Source organism: Melanerpes formicivorus, unplaced genomic scaffold (assembly GCF_026170545.1).
Source record: "Melanerpes formicivorus ecotype bairdi unplaced genomic scaffold, bMelFor1.0.p_v2 SCAF_6, whole genome shotgun sequence".
In the NCBI taxonomy this organism is placed as follows: Eukaryota; Metazoa; Chordata; class Aves; order Piciformes; family Picidae; genus Melanerpes; species Melanerpes formicivorus.
The window spans coordinates 5,499,765-5,526,613 of record NW_027142358.1 but is presented as its reverse complement, the minus strand read 5'-3'; the positions used below and the strand labels follow the sequence as shown (position 1 = coordinate 5,526,613).

Below are 26,849 nucleotides of genomic sequence, written 5' to 3'. Positions count from 1 at the left end.
AGTCTCCTCCTCTCCAGGCTAAGCACCTCCAGCTCCCTCAGTCTCTCCTCATAGGGCGTATGTTCCAAACCCCTCACCAATTTCATTGCCCTTCTCTGGACTGGTTCCAGCAAGTCAACATCCTTGCTAAACTGAGGGGCCCAGAACTGAACACAGTACTCGAGGTGTGACCTAACTGGGACAGTGCAAATGGCAAGTAGTTTGACAGAAAATTTTTATTATGCAGTATTGACTGAAAATATGTGCAGATGCCCTTGTACACCAGCCACAGAAGCATCCCTGACAATCAGCCTTGTTTCTGGTCTTGGTCCCATCATCCATGTCATAATCCCAGATTAAGGGTTAAACAACCAGTTTCTTCTTAGTCATCTGACTTCCAAGTTAATAGATGCATGAGGGAAGAGAAACATCTTTTTCCAGTGATGGACAAGTTAGATGCTGCTCTGTTCAAAGTCTCATTATTTTTCAGGAAATCAAAGCTAGGTTCAAACAGTGATTTAGGCCTTAATTCACTTCCCACTGACTGCAATCAGAGGCAGCTCCAGCCCTTAATCATGATGCGCATTAACTAATAACCATTATAAAAATGTTAACAATAAAAAGACTATTTGTGTCCTGATTAATCCTTAGCTTTGCTTGACAAAATCTCTAACAATTCTCTAGCTAGAAAGGTTTTGAATTTTTTTTCCTCCTTTGCTGCAGACTGGAAGTTTCAGAAAAGACTCTGAGCCAGCACTGATTTCACCTCTTCTCCATATTTAATAACATTTATGGCAAGGTCTATTTCTCCTAAACGTTCAACTTCCATTTAAAATCTATTCTTCTTAATAACTGACACCATGTGGGTGGGAAGGGAGTAAGTTCCTAGGGCATTTTTCCTTTGCCTGCTATCATCAGCAGATTTAGGGCCAAAATGCTGGGCCTGCTAGTTACAATTTAGTTCAAGATAGATAAATGTCAGGGACAAACAGCTCTAAAACACTGCAGAAGAACTAAGCTTGTACTTTGGCATATCTCCTTTTTATTCCTGTTTATTCAAGTGAGCTTCAAGCACACCTGGAACTGAGCTACTGTAGAAGGCAGAGCGCAGCTCTGTCTATGCATTCATCCTGACCTCACAGAGCCCCATGGGGATGTGAACTCTCCAAAGAAACAAGGATTATATTCCATGGATTTGAACACTGTCTCTTCAGAGACACAAAACAATGGTATTCATCCAGCAAAGAACTTGTTGCCCTAGTTAAAGCCTTTGAGTCTTGAGTCAGGTGCTTTGTGATTTTCTTTTTCACAGTGCTATTCTGACCCCAAGAAGCAGCTCTCTTGTTTCTTAGGCTAAGACTGCGAATTCGGAATGAGACATCACTCTCGCTTTCACTTGTGATATGAGCCATAACTTATATCAATGTCTTAGATGTCTTCAAAGCAGCATATAAATATCTGGACCCACCAAGCCCTGAGAGTAAGAAGGGTGCAACTGTAGTGACCTGCATATTACTTAATGCCACACTAGGAAGGCAAGTACTGAGACTGCAGGAGCCTCAACTCAGGGTAGAATTAAGCCATCAATTATGCCAAGGATGTACAGAACAAGGATGCCTGAAACATGACTGGCAATAAATATTATTCATCTTGTCAAGGTCTTCCTTTCCTTTGATATCTCCTAACCCCTGCAAATTAGAAATGTGATGACAAACAAAGACGAAAGCTAAGGCCTAAGGAATCTAAGGGAGTTCCTAAAGTCAAACAGGTTATCTGAGGTAGAGTCAAGAACAATATCCAGGCCTTCCTATCTGCTAGATCTTTCTTCTTACCTTAGAAAATACACATTCCGTAGTTTTGATGTATAATGGGCTTAATTTACTTGTAATAGCACAAGGTCACTGTCAGGCCCATAATATTAAATGATAACGTGAACAATCAGTCACAAAGGACAGGCAAAATACAAATACATAACTACTCAACTCAATATTAGCTGTACACAGAAACATATCACTCCCATCTGGATCCTGCTTAGACCTGCTGACCAGAAATTTTTGATATCCCATTTCCTTGCATCATTCTGTCTTGTTCCACAGCAGCCCTGTAATATTTCTCTATGTCCCTCCATGTCACTTGAAAAGCCACATGAAGTTAACACTCTTTTGGTCCAGTTATACACTATAGATATTTGTGTGTGATCTAATCATGCTCAACTCTTTTTGCAGGCAATGAAGAGAACCAGGCAGTTTCAAGTTGTGGATCATCTGAATGGGGTTAGACACGACTTCAAGAGAAGATAAACTTTATCCTAGGAAGTGCTGTTTCTCTCTACTGAATATAAGACATCTGGAAACCTATACTACAGATGTCCACATGTAATCTCATCAAAGTCCCAAAGCAGGCAACACAACCTTATTTCCTACATTTAAAAACATTAATTACAGATAAACTATTTTAAGTCTGTAAGAAAAGGGGAAAGAGAAATTCCTGGGCTATCTTCTCTCTGAGAGTAATATTTTACATAGCTTACCCCAGCTTTATTATTTACTATATGCCATGTAAAATCCTAGGAGACATTCAGAAATACAATATTGATGGCAATGAACATACACACAAGACAAATGCAGTGCTATTGGTTGCACTGCACCTGAGAACATGCCCTCTGTAGGAAGATCTACCTATCCTTTTACAGACAGAGGACAATCACATCTTAAAACATCTGCTGGAAGTAAGGTGTTAGGAATGGTGGAATATACATCAGAAATCTTACATTTTTAGTGTATCAACACTACTGAGCATGCAGGTACACTATCAGTGGATTTTCTTGGCTTTTGGTTGGGGGGAAAAAGCGATCATCCTCAGAAGCTGAGAATGTACTTCTGCAAGCATATTATTAAGTCTGTGCCATCAGTATGAAACTAAATGAATAAACCTAGCTGATTACAAAGAAATTCTAGTTCTGACTGATGCCTGGATCTGAAGGTTCTCATACCAAAACCAGAGTGATTAATAAATACAAGCTTCACACGTGGAAGAAGAAAGTTCCATGGTGGATCTGCCATAGTTAACACAAAATCCTCAAACTCTTTGTTTCCAACTTGACACAACTGCCTGCTCTACTTCATTATTTTTCTGTCAGTGGAACCTGGTCTGTGTATATTTCACAAGCTAAAGATGGAAAAGTACTGCACATATGATAGCTTTTAAACTGAGCACCCTATGAAGAAAAGGGGTACAGAAGAACAACACTTTGGGACCCATTCAGCTACTGATTGCTCTCAGAAGTTACTCTAAAAATAAACAGCAGTTCAACGGCCATGCCCTATTCTGAGCAACGGCCAGCAGCACCTTCTTCTTGTATTTCACAATTCTATTGTTTCCTTTCAGCATCAATTCTCAAAGAGTAACAACTAATATGTCCACAAACTTTTTTTCCTGCTGTGGTCTACGTTTCCACTTCATGGTAAAATGCCTGCACACCCTTTGTGCATCCCTTTGACATCAGGCTTTCGGTAATACGCCCTGAAATGTCAGTAAACTATAGATATGCTTGCAAAACTTTCTCAGTGGTGCCTATTATATTTTTCTGATCAGTAGTTTTTTGTGGTTTGTTGGTATAATTGTCTGGATGTTTGGGAATTATAAAAAAATAAAAAAGGAAAGAAAGAAAGAAAGAAAGAAAGAAATGGTTGAGGAGAATGATTTAATAAAGGCAAGGGGAGTGCAAGGCAGTGGGATCACTGCTTTGATACAGAAGAGGCTCAGATTATGAAAAAACGTAGGACCCCCTACAGTCCCATTACAAAGTTGCTTCCTAAAATGTTAATCACTATCAAATCTGCTAAGCAGTCATTTTCACTTGAGAGCTTCACAAATCAATATCACTGGCTGCAATGCAGTAATTGCAGAACTGCAGATTCTATACCCACTGTGAAAAGCAGCACTGGGTAAAGACCTCAAATCATCCTCTGATTTAGAACTAGGCTGAACTAAACAAAAGTAACCTGGCACTGCCCACTATACAACAAACGCTAGCTGGCATATTTCTGTAGTGACCAGCCCCTTGCCATCTCTCTGTCTGAAACATTTCTAAAACCTTGGCTTCCTTGGCCTGTTAGCTCTTCCAAGCCAAGGAAATTCAATAGAGGCCCTGTTTATCATGGAGTTTCCACCTCTTCTTTTTTCACTTCGAGGGACAAAAGCAATTGTTTATGGATGCTGGGAACTGATGACGCATGCAAAGCAATCAGACCACTCAGAACCACAAAAAGGCATCATTGTGAAGACAGAAAAAGCTTCCACTTGGTGTACTTGATTTCAAACCACCATTTTTTTGTAAAGAAAGAACCCAAAGCACCAGACAATAAGGGCTCCATCTCAAGGGTTTGTGCACTCTGAAAAGTATGTTTGGGTGCCTTTGGTTTTAAATACTTGACTTCAGACATTCACACTGTATCTGGGACTATGTGGACAAGAAATTTGATGGCAAAATCTTTGTATGTGTTCCTTGTATCACGCATGCCTGTTGCAGCCAAGATCAAGGGTCTTTTAAGCTGAGCAATAAACAACACAGTTATTTTAGAGAAGCTTCAATACAAATATCCCAGAATGAAAGGCTGGAAGAACAGAAGTGCTGCTATGCCCTTTTCACAGGCAGAGCCAGTGTGAAAGTCATTTATTCTTTATGTGGGGACAGAGATGTTTTGCAGCTTTCCCATGTCTCAGGGGAAATGAACAAGTGCAGAATGAGGACTCCTACGACCATCCCTCACCTTCTTTTGGGTGGAAACAAGGGTATGTTCATGCAGCAATGGATGGCAGATACATGACAGGTAATAGCATGACTCTACCAAGCTGGGTGAAATATCCACACAATCATTGCTATTTTGAGCTTATCAACTGACTAAGAATAGGTTAGAAGTGGCTGCAGTGCAACAGTGCAATACCAAACAGAAAACTGACACATCACTTGGAAAATCCAGCTTGACCCTTCATCATTAAAAATGCTCATTTGCCTCTTTGCTCTCTCTCTTCCTGCAACACGTGCTAATTCTTTCTGGACATTAGACTCCAGTTGCATTTTGCAGATTACTTTGTGCTTAATGTGTTTTGTATTTTGAGGCATCTCCTGACCTTCAGCATTCCTTCTCCCCAGCCTCATTTGAGCCTATATCCATCTCAACATATAATGCATTACGCAGAAAGACTAATTGGCTGCAACAGACAGGTGAAAGAGAGAACATACTCTCAGAGATCCTTATGCCAAAGTTGTCCTATGAACATAAATATTCTAACAAGCTTTATCCTGTCACAATAGAGCCATAAAGTTGCTCTGTTCAGCACACGATAATGGCTTTATAATTCAATTATTGGTAGAATTTGCCTTCAGGGATTTATCTTCCTTTAGCCTCCGCACTCAAGCGAATCCCTTATCGTAAATCTTGCCAATGCAAAACCAGCTCCCCCACTGCCTCTGGGACACATCCTGCCACTTCATGTTAAAAAACTGACAGTTTATTCCAACTCAGTGAATGGCAAGTTTTTGGGTTTGCTTTAAAGGACAGAAAGAAACCCAACAACAGTGGATGACGTTCATGGAGTCCTCAGTAGCATCATTTTTTTGGTTCCACTGATGCTTCTGTAATGCTCTAAATCCTAATTACCATTCATAAAAATAGTAACATGTAGCACTGGAACAGGGAGCCTTTTGTCCAAAGATACAACAGTACTTGACAATCAACCTTTAAGTAACCTTCCCTGCATGCTACTGATTTGTTCAGGACCTATGGAAAAGTACAAGACTGGCAGACCAAGTTAGAAACAGGAGTTGAGCATTTTTTTTCCCCCTCAGCTTTATAGAAAAACTCCACTGATTAGTCAAGAGCACAGGGACCTCATTGATTTGACCAAGATCATACAGTTGTTATGTGGCAGAGACAAAAACAGAGCCTGAGAGTCCTCCAGGCTCTTTTTTCTTTCACTACTATATTGACTCCACGAGGACTTTGCAGATAACTCTCTGTTCCTTTTCTTTGCTTGCAGAGGTCAGTGAATCTGCCCCAGGGAGTTTAGTGTGGGAGGAAATTCTTGTAGTTTCTTTACTTCAGTCCCTAGTACATGATATTTTACAGACTTTACTATTCCTAGAACAAACTTTAAAGATTGCTTTCTAGTTTCAACATCTCTTAACAATATTTTCCTGATTTAGAAACAAAGGATCAGATTCCAGATAGGCATAATTCAGCACTTCGTTTTTTTATATCCAGCCAATAAATCGCTCCTGACAATAATTAATTAGATTTTGCCTGCCACATCTCTGCACTACTCTTTTCCACCTTGTCCAATTAGATGAAATGATTAAATGTTGTGCAATTAAAATGGCAGCCAATGGGTCAAATCCATTCTATGTTATGCTTTACTCAGCTTGCCACCTTTTCTCCACAACTCATAGAACATAGCAGTGCACCAAGTAATGCCCTACTGCTGCCACCCCACAACACTGACCCAGAATATAGGTAGCTGTTGCTGCTAAAACTAAAGCAGATTAGCAAGTAAATGGGAGTAGTGCTGTGATTTCCAGGCCATGACAAGTCACCTCTGTTCTCACCACCATTTTTTTAAACCCTAGACTGGATTATCCACAGCTTTCCACCCCATGATGTCTACATAGCCTACAGCTTCAAGGGCAGTAAGCCTTCTCCCCCACTGCAGCAGCCCCATAGCTCACTGTGGGAAACTCCAGAGAAGAAACTTGGCTAAAACTCTAAAAAATGGCTGTGAATTCTCAGGGAGGTAGGTACCTATTACTAGTAATGCTGGGTGGGAGTAATGTCTTAAAATGAGTATCTAAATTAAGTGGACAAAATCCAGTTATTGGGACTAAATCCTGATTTTAAGATAGTCCTCCTGTTCTACATGTCTTTATCATACACTGCAGAAAACTTAAGACATTATACTGTCTAAAGCAAGAGAAGGAGGAGGGTGTCCGCTACTCATGGCACCTGAAGTCAGCTGTCCATTATAATGGACCAAACCCGCCTGACTTACTGCTTCTCTGCTGGTACAGCCTAATAGAATCACAGTTTCCCACTGTGTTATGACTTATGTTTCTGGCATCTTGTAGTGTTGTGGCCCAGTCAGCATGCTCTGAAGGAGGCCAGGAAGTAATTTACAGCAAAAGTGGAAAGTCAACCCTGGTAACACAGTATGCTGCTCATTAAACATAGAACAGAAGGTAGAAGTGAAAGCTTCTTGACACAGATCTAGACAAACCCACAGCTAACTCACCCTCTCAAGGGCTGCCCTTTATGGGTGCACATGGAGTTTCTTATTCCAATGCCTATTGAAAATTGACACGTTCCAGGGTCCTGTGTAGCATTGCAGCCATTTTCTACTTAGTAACCCCAAAGAAAGATTTTGAACCAGGTATATGGATGCCTGCCTACTTCTGCAGAAGCAGCAAATGACAGGAGAGAATTTGAAGCTTCTGGGAATCTGTACTTATAAAGTATCTCTGAAGGACTTTTGAAGCTGAACTGGGCAAATCAAAATGTATCAGCCTATGCATCAATCAGATCAGGGCTTCCCTGTCCCAAAAGGTTTATTCAGGTGAATGTACTTCTTTTCCACGTTCACAAATGAAAGACAAGACTCTAAGGGGAGGAAGGGGGTAAAGCCAGATAAATGGTTTAAAGGAGTCTTACTTGGTTATGATTCTTTAAATATTCAACTTACTATTTTACCCTCATCTTTGGAGTCCCCATTATAATCAAATAAAATCGAAGAGACTTTTTCTCTCAAATGTTGGAACTCTGCCAAACTAAGAATTTGGGACTGAGAAGTTATATTTTGCTCTGAAAAATCTTGATTTGATTATGAGTAACAAGTCCTCTCTTGGGACTACTTGGACCAGAGGACTGGGTTATGAAAGGCTTAGAGGACCAGAGGGCTGTCAACCACTGCTGCGTGACTTTGGGCAACTTTCTCACTCAGCCTTGTCCAGGGAAGAAATGTATGTACTTTGGATCTCATTTTCTTAAGAACTAAAATGTAGGATAAATCCTAAAAGTCTAAACATGCATTTAACAGCAACAGCTGACCCACACGGGGCTGGCAAGTTTGGATCTCTGGAAGCCAGACAGGAATAAAAGCAGAATTCTTAAAATTCTGAGATATTTCAGCCTTCATTTGGACCAGAAGGATAGAACTACATCAGGGCTCAGCCATCTGAGAGCTGCAAGCAGACATTTTCACTAAATCCATTAAAAAGACAGTGGGATCTTCAGTGAACACTGTCAACTGAGAGCATGTCTTCTTGCGCCCTGAATGGGCAGGACCCTTCTGGTAGGAAAATAGTGACTGTTTGGGGCACTGAATGATGACTAAGTGTTCTACTGTGTGCTACTCGCCATCAGGAGTGTCAGCATCATCAGTGTGGTAAGGGCCAAGGAAGAGCACAGTTAAAGATCTGCCCTTCACTCTAGCCCCTGGCAGGGCTGCTTGCCTGCAGCTCATCTATATCTCTAGGCTGTCAGCCATGAAGCTGTCTAAAAATATTAGCGAGGTAATAGCAGCTTGCGTTATAGAGGCTTATACCTTCTGTCTGACTTTTTCCCAAAGCCAAAGCTTCAACTGGAAGCAAATGTGTGGTAATCAATTTAGGAAAAAAAAATTAAAAAAATAAAAGAAAAAAGAAGAGAAGTCAAGCAAAAATCACAACTCTTGCTATTCCCTATTACTTGCTTAATTCAGAGTTCCTGAAAACTCTCGTGGGTCCTTCTGTGATTTGCCCCCCTGGCATGTGCCCATCTCCACCATATTTAAACTTTGAAAAAACCATATATTTTAATTACATTTCTTCACTTCAGCTCATGAGGTATGGCTTGTGTGTTACATCAAGCAGACAATTTTCTGGACAGCTTGTCACAATGCCCTTTGGCATCTTCCCTGTCAGCCTCCAGGAATTGTCCTGCGGTGATTAAAAGGTCCTGTCCAGCAATACACAGCATCATTTGTAAACATCCTATAAACCATGCCATTTCAATTGTCTCAGCCCACCTGGGTGGGATTGCAAATCTCATCAAGCCAAGATCTGACAAGGACAATGAGACAGTTCACATGGCTTGCTCCAATTTCTTGACTATAATGGAGTTTTTAACAGGGCTTTGATACTTTTTTCCCCTTGATTTTCAGCTCTCTCACTTGATCCAATGAATACAGTCAGGGCATTTAAAATAGAGTCTCTAGGCTCCTCTGCAAAAGAAAAGATACATACTCTACAATTAACAGTTTGTCATTGTTCATAGAAGAAACACAAATACAGCGCTATCTACTCATCTATCCTCCAAGCTGCTTGCTTATCAGTTTATCTTTTTCTCTCTTTCAGTGTGTGCATATTTTTGAATTGTTTGGGGGGAAAAGTGGTTGGCTGCTTTATTACAATAGTTTGAATCCATTTTTTTCCTCTTTCCTGTACTTAACAAAGGAGCAGAGGCATATCAACATCTCTTACCAAATTGATATATCCCCTGTAATTTCTTCAGGGTACCATTAAAACGATGGATACATGACCCTAGTGGAAAAGGGATACACCATGGCATGTTTTTACACCTAATCAGCCTGTTACATCTGTATCGTGCAATGGAGTCCTGAGTTATATTATTTTCTCTGAATTAAAGCTGTCATTTTAGAATCATAGAATTGTTGGGGTTGGAACAGACCGTTAAAGACAACACAGTCATACTTCCTGCCATGGGCAAGGCTATTGTGTCCAGTTCTGGGCCCTTCAGTTTAGGAAAGATGTTGACTTGCTGGAATGTGTTCAGAGAAGGGCAACAAAGCTGGGGAGGGGTTTGGAGCACAAGCCCTATGAGGAGAGGCTGAGGGAGCTGAGGTTGCTTAGCCTGGAGAAGAGGAGGCTCAGGGGAGACCTTATTGCTCTCTACAACTACCTGAAGGGAGGTTGTAGCCAAGTGGGGGTTGGTCTCTTCTCCCAGGCAATCTGTGAAAGAACAAGAGGACACAGTCTCAAGCTGCACCAAGGGACATTTAGGCTGGATGTTAGGAAGAAGTTCGTCATGGAAAGAGTGATTGCCCATTGCAATGAGCTGCCCAGGGAGGTGGTAGAGTCATCATCACTGGGGGTGTTTAGGAAGAGACTTGATGAGGCACTTGGTGCCATGGTTTAGTTGATTAGATGGTGTTGGGTGATGGGTTGGACATGATGACCTTGAAGGTCTCTTCCAACCTGGTCTGGTCTGGTCTGGTCTGGTCTATTCTATTCTATTCTTTCATTACATTTGGCTGTTCAAAGCCCCATCCACCATGGCCTTGAATATTTCCAGGGACAGTGCATTCACAACTCATAGTAAAAAATTTCTTCCTTATATCTAATACAAATGGACCCTCTTTAAGTTTGTAACTGTTATTCCTTGTCCTGTGACTACAGTCCTTGAACCAATAGAGTCTCTCCATTTTTCTTGCAGGCTCCCTTTAAGCATTGAAAGGCTGCAATAAGGTCTCCATGGAGCTTTCCTTTCTCCAGACTGAACAACTCCAACTCTTCACAGGATGAGATGCTCCAGATCTCTTACCATTAGAGCTCTCTGATGTTCTTGAAGTATGGATTGGTATTTATTTTGTATTTCTCCTACTTAAATGCCAGGGTGCAATACTCAAATAAGTAAAAAAATCAACCAATAGCACCGATACAGTTAATTATTGCAATACTGATATTATTTCCATCTGGCTTTTCTATCTTTTCTATTGTCCATTTTATGATCATTTTAAAGACACTTATTATTTAGCTTTATTTCATTTTCCCCCCTCTTAGTTTTTCAAGGTTAGGTTAGGGTCAGCAAAAGCTGAGAATCTTTTCAGAAAATGTCTCATTTTGATGAAAAAAGAAAATAAAGTATGTACATTTTGCAGACATTTTAATGAGCTTTTTAACCTTTTGTTTTAATTTTTTTTTAGGACCAGCTCCAGCTGTGAGACTTTGACTCACTGACTTTCAGAAAATGATTTCTAGTTGAAGTCAGAACTTTATCTGAGGACCAGAATAAAAATACAGCCTTTAATGAGCAATTCCTGCATATATGTTTTTGCCACGTTGAACTATATGCACTTTGACTAGGTGCTGGGGCTGGGTTTGTTGTTTTGCAACTACTGGTCATGAATTTGACTAGAGGACTGAACCACTGAAAAAATTCAAGGAAAAAAAAAAGGCAAAATTATTCATGATATGACTAATTTACTGGTTGTGTCCACACTGACATTCACATTTGTAGTCATTAAAAAACAGTGTCTTTACCAGCAAAATTCCACCATAGGAATTGTTAGGGTTGTTAGGGTTGGAAGGGACCTCAAGGATCATCTAGTTCCAACCCCCCTGCCAGACACCTCACACTAGATCAGAATGCTCACAGCCACATCCAGACTGGCCTTAAAAACTCCCAGGGATGAGGCTTCTACCACCTCCCTGGGCAACCTGTTCCAGTGTCTCACCATTCTCATGGTGAAGAACTTCTTCCTAACATCCAATCTGAATCTACCCATTTCTAGTTTTGTTCCATTCCCCTAGTCCTATCATTACCTGACACCCTAAAAAGCCCCTTCCCAAATTTCTTGTAGGCTCCCTTAAGATATTGGAAGGCCACACTAAGGTCTCCTTGGAGCCTTCTCTTCTCCAGACTGAACAGCCCCAACTCCCTCAGACTGTCCCCATAGGAGAGGTGCTCCAGCCCTCTGATCATTCTCGTGGCCCTTCTCTGGACATGCCCCATCACGTGCAGATCCTTTCTGTAATAGAGGCTCCAAAACTGGACACAGTACTCCAGGTGGGGTCTTACCAGAGGGGAGTAGAGGGAGAGAATCACCTCCCTTGACATGCTGGCTATGCTTCTCTTGATGCAGCCCAGGACGTATGCTAAATGTATGCCAGATGTATGCTAAAAATCACCAAGTGCAAGAAAAATAAACTCTCATGTATTTGGATAAAGCATTTATCCAACTCCTCTAGCCAGCACCTACTGCATTCATTTCCCCTGATGATAACTACATTAGTAAACACTGTGCAATCAGCAGTAATCCTTGAATATTAACTTGCTGTTTCTGTACTACCCTGCTGAACTTGGACTGCTTAGAATACTTCTTACAAGTAATTAGGGTATTTTCATAGAGCATCATTCCAGAATTACTAACACCTTGACAACTTTCATGTATTCTTCTGTCACAGCACATTTAACAGCAAAGTCTCAAGACCCTGGCAAAGAAATAATTAAGAAACATGAAAACTGTTGATTAAACTGTTGATTCAGTGCAGAACTGCGATGCTTTAGGATTATATGCAGTGTGGGTTTGCTTATTTTGCCATCAGACACAATGTATGGCTGACTCTGAGTGGATGATGCTTTTCTCAGTCTATCACTTTTGCATACCTAGATCATGCAGACAGATATGTGAAAAAAATACCCAAACTGGAGCAATTATTAGAGGTGACAGTTTTATGGTAGCCCATCACTAAATTCTGCCCAGCACAAACGTGCCCTTACTGTTAATGAGGTAGAGAGGGTTTTATTTGTTAAGAAAACTTGTCACCTCTCATTTAAAAGTTTTATGTCTCATCCCCCATCTGATAATTTCCTCCACAGAGTGATGTTACAATCTCTTTCATGACAAGTAAAGATGACAGGGCACTACTTGGAGCTGCAGGTGGAAGAATGAAAGGAGAAACAGAGGACCTCTAAATAAAATATTCTATCTTCATGTTAACGACTCCTCTTAATAAAACAGAGGAGAGAGGCATGCAAAATACACATGAGCGACAATGAGCTGAGTTGTCTCTACACAGAGTGTTTTCTCAAAATTATGCAGCAGGCATCAGCAAATTGTTCTTTGGGGGTTTAAATTTTGCTGGGGTGGTAGCAGGAGGAGGTGTTTCACAGAGCAGCCAAAAACAAGCAAATGAAACAGAAAATTCCCTTGGAAGCAGACATAAAAAAAATCCTAAAAAAATGCAGCTGTAAAAGACACTAAAGTTTCTCTGACAGCATTTGCATTCTCAATACTAAACCTAGCAATCTCAGTGGTGTTAACACACACGATTTAGAGTGATCTACAAACTATTTACAAGACCACAAGATACAGTAAATGGGAATTAAAATACCAGTAATATGGAAAATTCATCTTTACTTTTATCAACCATTCAAATCCATTTAGAAGTCTTTCAAGTCTTCCAGATGTTCCTTCTGTGTCAAAAGAAGCAGCGCTGAGTAAATGCAGTCTCAGGAAAGCCTGATGCCAAAGGCTTTGCTTTGTGTCTTTCTGATCTATCCCAGTGCATCCCTGCAAAGTCCCAACAGTTTAGATAGTCCTGGAAGCGGTATTAGAGCAACAGCTCAGCCTTCCTTAGATATCAGAATATAACCTTCATTCTCCACAGATATTACAGGCCTCATTCTCTGCATAATACAGCTGTGGTCTGCTTGATCCCTTCAAAACTATTTGATTTAAAGAAAGCACCAAGAACGGGAGAGATTATCCTCCCAGCCTGCCTGCCTTCAAAACTGAAGATTTCCAGCTATTTTCCTTCAATACTCCTTTCTGCCCTCAAAAATATGTGAAAGTTATTCTTCTGACTTTTCAGGTTGATCAGATTTTGCATATTTCCAAGCCAAAATGTGTAAGTAAAAAAAACCCAACACCAATCCAAAAGCCAAACAAATCACAGGGCACTGAGAAAGGCTCTACACAAGTTATACTTTAGCACTGGCTATAAAGGTGATCCTGTAGAAGTCTGGATTTCAACTGTACATCTGTACCCTGTTATGCTCCAGTTCCCATTTGCTCTTGCATGTGTAGTCAGCAGTGGCCACTGCAAAGGGCTGATCTTTTGATTCAGCACTGCAGTGCCTATTTTGTCCTCAGGTACTTAGCTGCACAGAACTGTAAAAGCATATTACACATGGACAGCTCTGTTTTCTACTATGGATGGTTTTGAGGACAAGACAGTGTCCCTATAACTGCAACTAACAGTATTTAGTCTTTTTCCCAAGGTCACAATGGTCATAATAAGCCAGAATGAGATGCAACTCTTACTCCACAAGTTGTATTATTTTCACTTTTGATAGCAGAAATGCAGTCTAGCTTACACTGAGGTGAGTTATGCAAGGGATATTTTCTTCAAGGTGAAAATACAGGCTAACAGTTTCATGTTTTGTTTATGGCTGTAGGGAATTAGATGGATGGTTGGAACACCTTTTCATCTTTTCAGCTTACTCTTTGCCTTTGAAGCTCCAAGCCTAAGTTCTCATATTTGCTGGGTTCTATGAGGCCTTCAAAGTTTGAGCTGCATGGAAAGGGAAAATAATAGTTTTTATCATTATTCTTATTGCAGCCATCCATCAGCTCAATTCACAACCCAATACTCTACATAATAGTGGGAAACTTCAAAAGGTTTGAAGCGTAGTACTGGACACAAGGATCCACAAGCAGAGTCATTCTTTCCAGCTCTCTGACCCTCTTCACTGAGTACAATTTTGTTGAACATCTAAAAGACTGTGTCCCGAGATTTCTAGGACTTCCTACTTTTATTAGTGTCCCCCCCCGAAAAGAGATGTGTGGGGTTGTGTGTTTGCACATGACATTTTGAAACCATGTTAAAAGTCCTAGAGGAAAGAGGAATGATACAGATATATATGTGCCTGTCTACACAGACACACAAAACCAAGTTTAAGTTAAAAATGTAATTTCAGTTTGTAAAAGCTTCAGCCAACACAGGTTCTCAAGAACGATTAAAAAGCAGCAGCAGCAGCAAACAAAATCTGTGATACATCCTTTGCAGACCAAATACAAATTCAACTAGGGAAGTAAATTTGACCTAGAGCTCTTATTTCTTTCAGAAATTAAAAGAAAATATTTGACTGAACCATTCCTGAATCTTGATATGTTCAAAACCTGTGTTTTTTGGCACAAACTTACAGGTTAAAAGCTACCACAGGGACCTCATTTTAATCACCCAGTTCAGCTTCTTCAAACTTCAGGATTACTATTTTATCAGGAGTTTCTCTTTTAAAAGCCAGATTGACAGGACATAAGCCAACTTCTGCTCACAGGTGGACTACTGCCTGCATAAAGACCTGATGAGAAGTCTCCAGTGTAAGCAAAAAGCAAAGTAAGACAGAATACATTAAAAAATTAAACTTAGCTTTTATTATGATAACCATATTTGCAGGAAAACTTCAGTGTCTCCTTCACTCCTCAGCTTTCTTTTCCACATAAGGCAAAGCTACACTAATTGCTACCTAATGACAGCATGCAGGTGTCTCAGGTTAAGTATTTTATGGCAAGTGTGGTTACAAAGATTTAGACTGGCTATGCAAATCACTGCCATGGCAAGGAAATGCAAAAATATCTGCCTGCAATCAGCACCATGGGACGAGAATCAAGCACAGCAGAATCACTGGGTAAATCTGTGATGACTAAAACTAAAGGAGATAAAACTCCAAAACCAAAGAAATTTGCTAGTAAAGAACAACTCCAGAATGAATTTTGGATCTACATCAAGGGGTTATTTTTCAGTAGCTGTGGACACAAGAAGTGTTTGGATGCAAAGTCATATCATCCATTACAGGCATCTCACATACTAAAAGCTGTGAGATGCTCAGATTCTGTCAGAACCGTGTAGGCTACAGCCCTAACTGAATTTAGATACAAGCACTGCAGCATAAGTTAATGCAGCAAGGAGTTAACCAGTGACAGAGCTATGATATTTCTTTAAGGTGACTTTGGCATCAGACTTGAAAACCTTTTGCCATTGATGTAACTGACTGACATTCAAAGATTTAGCAAAAAGGATCTTGGCTGATTCATACAGCTTGAAACCTGACTGGAAATCTCGCACTGCTGCTTAGAAGCAGTATCACAGAGTGATTGAAGCTCATAGTGAAGAACTGTGTGTCCCTAGCTTAATGGTCATTAACTTGCTCACTTTCAAGTCCTGGAGCAGAACTACTCAGTTGAAATCATAACTGAAGCCACTGGAGGATGTCCTCTGTTACCCATGGTAGAAACGCTAATATTCTCAAAGACTCCAAGACTTCAGTCTTTGGCACTCACTGGCTGCAGGACCAGAAAGATCTCTCCTTTGTATTTGGTGCAAATAAGTTTCTGATGAACACAGCTGTGTTTGAACTCAAAATGATCACAAGAAATTGCTGAACTATAACTTCCCAAGTCAATGTTTTCTTCAGAATATTTGTCAGTATATTACAGTGATGCATCATCCTTAAAGACCCCCCATAAACACCTAACAGGAGGAATCATGCCCCTTTTGTGTAAGTTCAAATTAATTTCAACAGATCAGCAGTGTAGATTGCATTCTGCCACATTGCCTTCAACCTCTGTTTCAGCATCTCTGTAAGAAGGAGAACTTGTCTAGGAAATGAAGATTTTTGGACTTACCAGTAGAACCTGTTTGGTGCAACTCCCTCATGAAGCAGCAGCCATCTTCTGCCAAACTCCACTGAACTGAATAACTGGGGACAAAAACAAAAAGTCACAAATTGCAATAAATCACAAAAATATAGACATTAATCTGAAGAAGCCTGTATCACTTCTGAGATGACAACTTTACCTCCTCCAGTCTCAAAGCAGCATGCATCTGAAAAGTGTCTGTGGTCAGAGGTAATACTAAGCTGCGTGACATAGAATCACAGAATTGTTAGGGTTGAAAGGGACCTCAAGAATCATCTAGTTCCAACCCCCCCATGGGCAGGGACACCTCACACTAGATCAGGTTGCTCAGAGGCAGATCCAGCCTGGCCTTAAAAACCTCCAGGGACAAGGCTTCTACCACCTCCCTGGGCAACCTGTTCCAGTGTCTCAGGACCCTCATGCTGAAGAACTTCTTCCTAACATCCAACCTGAAACTACCCATTTCTATTTTTCTCCATTCCCCCTAGTCCATAGGGCACAACTGCTGAGGGATCACTGTATGGGTGGGCACCCATGACTGAAACCCATGAACCTTCCATGACTGAAAACTCATCATCTAACATTTTCTGGTACTCCTAGGTGGTAAAATCATGCAGTGTGGGAAGGCTGCCTTTTACTTTTTTTAAACTTGTGGTAGACACCAATTGTACAACATAGCACAGCAGTTTGATAACCCTGGCCTAGCCCTGACAACAGATATACATGGCTGCCTTCCCTGATACTATGTTAGAAGGTCAGACTTTTCCTGCAGGACTGAATAACTACCACAAATTACTTGTACCATGGAAGCTTGTGAGTCTCCCTTTGCTCTTGTCCTGCAAACAACGTGACACCTTCTCTTAGTCTGGTCACACAAGCAATATCCAAATACATCAATCATTTCAGAAACTCTTTCCATGATAAATACCAAACCACACTGAGAAAGGTCATCAAAAGGCTATGTTACAGGTATTATATATACTTTGACTTGTCTTTGTGGAATGATGTAAAATGCTGCTGTCTTGGAGCACTTACAAACAGCTGTTTTCCATAAAGGCTGCCATCAGGTAACTCTCAGGAGGGTAGTAGAGGGAAGGATCATTTGGGTTCTGCCTTTCTGTTGCTTTATGTAATTTCATATTTCTCATATGGAAGCACCAAGAGGCAGTTGCTCCTGTAGTTTGTGCAAAGATTCATCTTATTTCTCCTCCTTCCTTTGCTTAACACACTTGGACAATCCCCTAATCTGGCAAGGAAGATGTTGGACCCCTTTTTTGAACTACAATCTGCCTTTTCATAATACTACTTAGGGGTTCTTGCATAAAATATAATCAATCTGAATCATTACATGCAACCCTTGGAAAATCTTTTCTGAAATGAGTAGTGGCAATGGATAGGCAGTGAAGAGAAAGATGGATGCCTGTGAAAATGACTGAGAAAGAAAAAAAGAAAGAAGGTGATTTTAAAGCTTCAGGCTGATCAGAAGGATGATTTGAATGTATTTTAAGAATTGTGATGTAAGAAACTTTAGAATTTGGATGTAAGAAAACTTGAGATCTACTTCTTATTCCACATTACATTCTCAATACAAATCTCTATCTCTCCCAGCTTTCCTTCTGCAAAACCTTGGAAGGACATAAAGAAACCAATTGCAACAACTTTTTGGTAAACAGTAAAGCTAAAAATTCACCTCTTTTTCTCATCTCTCTTGAACACTGTCAAAGAGAGAGAGAGCAAAGAAGTTGGAGGGGATAGAAGGTAATGAGGGTGAGAAAAGGAAAAAGAGAGTTTAGCTTTATGGACAGAAATTGGTCCACTTTTAAAACCTCAGTGATGAGTGTTATTTTTCCTTAAGATGTTAGATACATTTTCACTTGAGATGTTAGGACACCCAAACTACAACTAAGGAAGGTCTTTTCCAACCTGGTTAATTCTATTCTATTCTATTCTATCCTATCCTATCCTATCCTATCCTATCCTATCCTATCCTATCCTATCCTATCCTATCCTATCCTATCCTATCCTATCCTATTCTCAGAATTAAAGATATCTTTTGGAACATTTAACAATGACTTTTCTAAACTGCTCTGAGGTCACCTAATCAAGAACTTTACTGTTACAGGAGGTATTTTGCTCCCTTCACATTCAAAATACATTTCTGTGTCCATTTTTTGCAATTACAGCACAAGTAAAAAACATAATAACAATAACCTACTGTCAGTCTAACTTTTCAATGTCAATGTGCTCCCTTTCATGACAAAGCAGTTTCTTCTGTTTCAAGTCTTTGATATACAGTAATTTAAGCTTTAATAAAGTTCTGATCAACCTTTAATTAAGAACATAGAGCAATCCAAACAACTCGGCAAGCAAGGAATATATAGGATATGAGCTTTCCAGAGATATCAATATTTAGATGGCTGAAATAATCACACTAAATGTTTCCCCCAATTTGTATCTCTCATATTACTCCCTCTCTAATTTTCCTGAGCACAGCTTTCAGCAGGTTATCCCTCCTGAATTTGCTGGTGACAATCACAGTAACCAGAATGAATTATGGCATGTGAAACCTTTCACTGTGCTTGTGCAGCATCCTCCTCCATGTCTGCAGTCCCACTGCAGTGCCAGTGGTTGAACCACCCCAGTACCACAGCTTCCCACTGGCTCTTTCAGCACAACTTCTCAGAGAGGCTGTTCATCTAGTACATCCAACACCTCCCCAGCAGAACAGAAACTGTGATTCACAGAACCCAGGGAATCCTGCTTTCTTGTAGTGTGTGCCCTGAGCTAGATGTGATTCAGACAAAAAGCAGAGAAATGCAAGACACTGTAAGTTTGTTCCTAACGAAGGAAATAGATATCAAAATTCTGTTTTCAGGACTTGCTTCTCAAGTTAGAAGCCAGTGCACAGAGAGTTGCAAACAGCATGCGAGAAAAGGCAACAGCTCTCAAAGTGAAATATCAGCTCCCTGGGAACCCATATCCAAAGCTCTCCTTGTCTTTGATGAGACACTTTAATAACCAGGCTTTAGAAAGTTTTCCCCCCTTTCCCATTATTTCAGCAACAATCCCAGCCTTTACTGATTTACAACAGCACCAGTATCACTAACATATCTTTGGCAAAGGGAGAATTCCCCACCTTGTGTCACCCTCCACAAAAGAAAAAAGAAAATCTTTCACAATGAGGATTTTTTTCAGATATTTTTTCCTAAGTATTGTTCATTGTAGACTGTTTGTTTAGATGGACTAGAAAAAGAAAAAGGAAACATTTGAAGGCTAGACTTTTGTCACGTATCATTTATGATACAGCCGGGATTAGTTTTCCCCCTTTTGCAGTTATTGTGCATGTATTGATGTTTTTTACACCCAGCATCACATTTTTTGTTGTTGTTATAAATGCCCTCTCACTTCTGGGACTTCTTGTGACAGACTTGTGCATGGAGTTCCTTCAGAGATGCCATTTTATTTCTTTTGGCAAGCACTGAGCACTGCTACCTAATAACAATTTTCATTACTGGACTGAAATTAGATAATGCTCTTTTGGTACATTTCTTTTTCAAGCACAAATAGAAAATGATCTATTACCAGTTCAGTGTATCTTTTCATCTGAGGGCCAAGGAACGATCTGACATTTCTGTTTTCCCTATGACAAAACTGTTATGAAGTACAAATCTTGTATTGATCTCTCCGATTTGACCCTAGCTCATCAGGGAATAATTCTCTTCTTACTTCCTCCTCTTTTGTACATATATTTTCCTATGTAATACCTCAGCACTCAACAATAATTAATAGCCTGGTTTGGGTTTATTTTGCCTTTATAAATCCTAATATTATGTAAAGTAGAAACCTACTACCTATCTCTTTTAAATGGGAAAACATAAATGTGAGGGGAAAGTAAAGGTTGTCCCAAGGTTACAAATATGTTCTGTGGCTGAGGAGGGATTCAGATAAACCCTCTGAACTTCAAGACAGTCCCCTACCTATAGAAGGAGCCTTCTCACAGCACTGCACTACTATGTTTCAACTAGAGAAAGCTGACATTTGAAAACTGAACTTCTTTCCTTATCTACTCAAACAGTATCTGTATGTTAGTCATCCACTCCATTATTTGTTTCCCAACTTGTGTGAGAAGCATAAGAGCTGCTCACATATTTCACAATGATAGTGTAAGCTTCGTCTTAAAATGCTTTGGGATATTTAAGTAACAGCAGAATACAACTGCCATGTAATCTTCTCTTTCCCTTCTAATTTCTTGATCTTTCTAGCACTAAGTTTAGATGAAAATGCAGAAAAATAAATAAGTTTAGAATTTTGTAGCTAAAACAACCAAAGCATTTCATGAAGAGGTAGAAGCTGTATGTTTGCATTTCTATGTATAAATATGTACACATAAACTACAAATATGTATTTCCATGTGCATGATGATGATTACAAAGATATATTTTATGTGAAAATGAAATATGTAGCAGAAATTGGTCAAATATGATTGGTTTATTTAGTTTAGCTCGATAGCTTGCACTATAAAAACACAACTAAATTCCTTAAAATGTGGGGAGAAAAAAAAATATGTTTTTAAAAAATGTTCTATGAATAGAATAGAATAGAATAGACCAGACCAGGTTGGAAGAGACCTTCAAGATCATTGCGTCCAACCTATCATCCAACACCACCAAATCAACTAAACCTTGCAACCAAATACCCCATCAAGTATCCTACTAAATGCCTCCAATGATGGTGACTCCACCACCTCCCCAGGTAACCCATTCCAATGGGCAATCACTCTCTCTGTGCAGAATTTCTTCCTTACCTCGAGCCTAAACTTCCCCTGGCACAGCTTGAGACTGTGTCCTCTTGTTCTGGTGCTGGTTGCCTGGGAGAAGAGACCAACCCCCACTTGGCTACAACCTCCCTTCAGGTAGTTGTAGATAGCAATAAGGTCTCCCCTGAGCCTCCTCTTCTCCAGGCTAAGCAACCCCAGCTCCCTCAGCCTCTCCTCATAGGACTTGTGCTCCAACCCCCTCCCCAGCTTTGTTGTCCTTCTCTGAACACATTCCAGCAAGTAAACATCTTTCCTAAACTGAGGGTATGAAGACTAACGGGAAATTTTTTTTGGCTCAACTGATCTAGCCTGCAATACTACCTCTAGAAAGGAAAGTGTGTAGTAGGGAGAAGAACACATAATTCTACATGTTTCTTTTCTTCATCTCTAGAAAACCTCTCCAAAGCAGAAAGTTCTCCAGGTCTTAGCTTCACAAAATGTTTTTTTTTAACCTAGTTCTGGATATGTTCCCTTCTGCCCAGTACTGCACAGAATGAACACTTGTGCTTCCTATCACGTGCTAGCTCACAGATGTAAAAGAGCTCTGGCCTTTTGATGAGATCTATCTCATTCTTTCCTCATTTGCCTATACATGGTACCTCCTACACCACACATCTTCCCTTCACTCAGATTTCTCAACTCCTTAGTGCAGAAATCATCTGTTGCAGCATGTGTTTGCACAATGTAAAAGCTGGGGCTCCTAGGAGCTATTATAAATACTAAATGAATTATAATTGCAGACAGGCTTAAGACCAAATTTTCCCCATGACAAATATTTCAGTAAAAGGTTTCTACTACTCAGAATGGTGGAAATAAGGGCATTTTACCATATTATTTCTAATCTTTTTGGTTTTCATCCACAAAGCAGCACAGCAACACAGGAGTTTTGAACTTAGTTGTGGAACAATGTGGCTACTGTTGGAAATGTTGGATAGGACAAAACAATCGTTAGCCTGTAAGATTTCTGCATTACAGTGGCTTCAAAACCAGCTTTCAATAGAATCATAGAATCAGTCAGGGTTGGAAGGGACCACAAGGATCTAGTTCCAACACCTTGACATGGGCAGGGACACCTCACACTAGATCTCGGGAAATATTTAGATACAATTGATTCTACTCTTCTCCTTGTTCATCAATGTCTTGTAAGCCTCTGAAGTGAAATATTATCACATCTGAACACCAGTATCAATATCAGTGAAGATGGTATTAATGTGTATATTGTAAAACATATATGTCTCATACATCTATCAAAAAGGGATTCAGAAGGTAATAAACTCCTTCAGCAGTTCTTGCAGTGGACATGTCCTAGTGAGCATCATCTCTAATAAAGAGAGATATTTGTTTAGAAAACACAATCTTCTCACCAATTTTATAGATAAAGGTTGCATACCTCCACTGGAAAACAACACAGAAACTTTAATGTGTAATACACAGGCTGATCCTTAAAACACCTCTCCCAGAAAAAATTGTGTGGGAGCCACAAGTACTAAAAAACATTAGACCTTCACTCACTGTTATGGAGCAAAACCAAATGACCCCAGGAACTCCTCTCTTTCTTTCTTTACCAGTAGCCTCATTTGTCTTTATAATTTATTTTGCTTTTTAAACAGTCTACATGCATTTTTAAAACCCCAAAACAAATAGCAAAGACATTCATTTTGAGAGCCTAATGTTGTCTAGGCATCAGACAAATTTAATTCATTCTGATGTAATCACCAATGGTATCAGATTATGACCTACAGGAACTGTCTGGATTTGACTGAATGACAAAGTTGAGATCTTCTACCATAAGCTCACATATTTAGGACAAATAAAATGAGCTGTTAACAGTTTCATAAAATATTGTCCCACTATAATAAAATTGGACTGTGCATCATTCCTTACAAACACTGGGTTTTCCCTGAGATTTTCTCAACTAAAAGTCTAGCACTTAGGAAGCTGTTGAATTGTTTGTTTGGCTGTTGAACCTTACAAGTAAGAAAGCATGGCATCAACCAGGTGCTGCTAGTACAGCAAATTTGTCTTAAGGATACCAGTACCTCTCTGGTTCCAACACACTCTGCTCCCCAGAGCCAGTGGATAACTCTGTGACCTGCACACTCATCAAACTCAACATACCAAAAGCTTACAGCCACAGTCATCAAGTGATGCAAACCCAACAGTTACCAACCACTGAGAATTTGAATAACTCACCAATTCTGATGCAATGCCATTTGAAGGGTGATTATAGAATCATAGAATCAACAAGGTTGGAAAAGACCTCAAAGATCATTAAGTCCAGCCTGTCATCCAACACCTCATGATTATTAGACTGTGGCACCAAATGCCACATCCAATCCCCTCTTGAACACCTCCAGGGATGGCAACTCCACCACTTCCCTGGGCAGCCCATTCCTATGGCTAACAACTCTCTCTGTGAAGAACTTCCTCCTCACCTTGAGCCTTATGCTAGTCAAGACTTACAATCACCCATTCTGTTCTTAAGAAATTCATTTTCCCAGACAAAATTTTCTGCCCCTTGTAGCTTCAGCTTGATATAAACACCTAAAATTCCTGCAGATGGAACTGACCCAACGTGCATGGTCTTTCATCATTCAGCATGTAAACTAACTGCATATTCCAACTAAAGATTTAACTGATAAAAAAGATAAATACCTGATAAAAACACTGATGCTGCTTTACATAATGATCTTAAATCATGTGGTAGTTCCATGTGTTTCTTATGCTGATGAAGATATTCAATTTCATACACTGATTTCATTTCATGCAAAAAAACATCATGCATATGGAAAGTCAGAATCTGGCTAACAGTGCTTTAACTTGCATGCTGGAAGTGACATGATGGAAATCCTTTAAGCAAGCTAGTGGTTCCCATTATTTTTGTTTCACTTAAGAAATTTCCCCTAAAGAAATTATAATGGAATGCAGCATGGAGCTTAAGTTTATTTGTGGATTGGATTTGCTAGCTTTAGTATTCTTATATTCACAAAAGAAAAAGCTTTCTACCTCTCACTTGTAGTTCCCATGAACCATCCACTTGTTCTCCCTGGACACTGGTTGGACCAAAGCGATTGGACATGCACTGCAATATGGTCTTAAACAAGCATATACAACTAGGAAACCAGACCAGAAGAGTTTGAAAGTACTAGACTTGACTCAAATGCACTTTAAATTTCCTGAGAAAGTTCCTGTTGGTATGTCCTGCTGACTTCTTGAGATGCATTTAATTCCCTGAACTCTGATCTAATTGCAAGTTCTGAGGTTAAGATGCAATAAACCTCATCGGACACTGCAGACTTTGGATGTTTTAAGTTGCAGCAATTTACTAAGCCACGCAGAAGCCATCAATGAGGTTACCCAATAATTGGCATTTATTGAATGCTGATGGAAACACATCAGAGTGCTAAAACTTTCAGTATCTGCTTCACAGCCCATTCAAACTGAGGTCTGCAGCTCTGTGGCTGCTTCTGCCAAAGAACCGCACACTATTGTCATTTAGACTTGTTCAAGTATAGTCATAACAGTAATTACATAGAATCAGAGAATGGTCTGAGTTGGAAGGGACTTCCAAAGGTCATGTAGTCCTACACCCTATGCAGTAAGCAGGGGCATCCTCAACTAGATCAGGATGCCCAGAGCCCTGTCAAGTCTCACCTTGACTATTTCCAGGAATGGGGCCCCAAACACCCCCCTGGGCAACCTGAATTTCTTTTGTGCATGCTCATCAAGTTAAAGCACCTTAGAAATAACCCTCAGCTTTCTTCCTACCTACTCCTCAATAACTCCTCTCATATTCTTATATATGAGCCACATCAGATGGTGTTCTGGTTTTATTTCAGTTCACAAGCAACTGTTATTAGCATGATGTCCCCAGTGCATTCAACTCATTTGCTAAAAAAGTGGCAGGAAACACACTTTAACCATGAGATATTTAAAGGAATCTGCCTTGCATACATACTTTAAAGCCAGAAGGAACCACTAGCATCATCACAGTCTGTTCTTCTCCTAGCAGATGCTGTAGAATCTTTACCACTGAACTCAAGTAGTATAGAGAATTATTCAGGACAATGACTGATGGCTGAATTGGACTGTATTATCCAGAAAGGCATCCTATCTCAAGTCCACGGGATGATGAATATACTACTTCACTTAGTTTGTCCTCAAGGTTAATTTCCTTCTCTGTTTAAAAATAGGATCTCTCTATTTGCAGAGGTATCCTGCATTTGCTTTCTGTTGTGTTGTTTATTTATTAGGTAAGTTCATAACTGTTGAGATAACTGCATTAAATAAAAGCATTTTTGCTTGAAAAGTGTATTGTATTAGAATGAGAACAGAACAGAAAATCCTTATGAGAGTAGAAATTAGGAAAGAGTGTCAGAATTTTCAATTATTATTGTTTATCATTCACTTTGTATTAATACCTATGGCTCCACGTGAATAGAATAGAATAGAATAGACCAGACCACACCAGGTTGGAAGAGACCTTCAAGATCATCACGTCCAACCTATCATCCAACACCACCTAATCAACTAAACCATGCAACCAAGCACCCTATCAAGTCTCCTTCTAAACACCTCCAATGATGGTGACTCCACCACCTCCCTGGGCAGCACATTCCAATGGCCAATCACTCTCTCTGTGCAGAATTTCTTCCTATCATCCAGCCTAAACCTCCCCTGGTGCAGCTTGAGACTGTGTCCTCTTGTTCTGGTGCTGGCTGCCTGGGAGAAGAGACCAGCCCCCACCTGGCTACAACCTCCCTTCAGGTAGTTGCTGACAGGCACTTTATTTTAAGAAGTAAACTGGAGACAGACTGGAGAGTATAGTCAAAATAAATGACAGAGAAGAGAAGGGAGAGGTGAGCCATCTCAAAGAGATTTGTTCAACACCACAGAGATCAGCAGCAGACCTAGTGGTATGAAGTACATCTCTTTATTCCTAATCCAGTGAACCGTCCAACTCTGACGGAAAGGAAAAACTGCAAATTTTTCACTGAAGTAGGATAACTGGAGTTATGTAGAGCACAAAAAATTTGCAGAGAAACAACAGATCTACCCATAGCTATAAGTATGCATCCAAGGATTGCAAAGCAGCAGAAGTTCTCTAGGAGAAGGGCTGCTGATGTTTATACAGATGGATAAGCAAGGACATATTGATTTGCCTAAAGATGAGTGAGTCAGTGGTAAAGAGCACAGCGATTACTGCTCAAGAGTCTTTCCTTTGGTGTCATTGATCACACTCCTGGCTCAGAAGGGTATCCTCCTTTCTGGACTGCCAGACTGTTACTGGGCTTTGCTAGTTGATTTTTCCTTTTTCTTTTTCATTTCCTATTAGAGAAAAGAATGTAAGTGGTTCTGCCCACTTTATGCACATTATGCTTAGTGAGGTGTGTAAAAGACTTGATGGATACTCTAGGAAAGCGTATTTTATGACATAGTTTGTACATTGGCTTATGGCCAATGAAAAAAACCAAAAGATACAATCTTACACCATTATTCTTCTTACCGAGACAATGGTGAGGAACTGATTGCGTGAGAAGAAAGGAGGAAAAGTCCTAATAAAATAAGAGCCAGAAAAATA

General features: G+C 40.0%; 1 protein-coding gene across 3 annotated transcripts in view; it reads right to left on the bottom strand.

The window, feature by feature from the left end:
- SORCS1 (sortilin related VPS10 domain containing receptor 1) overlaps window positions 1-26,849 on the bottom strand; it is a 315,355-nt gene that overhangs the window by 89,224 nt on the left and 199,282 nt on the right. For all 3 annotated transcript variants that reach the window (XM_068139413.1, XM_068139410.1, XM_068139411.1), the window contains exon 5: window positions 16,441-16,514. In XM_068139413.1, the coding sequence (XP_067995514.1) occupies window positions 16,441-16,514 (74 nt within the window). The remainder of the gene's footprint in view (window positions 1-16,440; window positions 16,515-26,849) is intronic.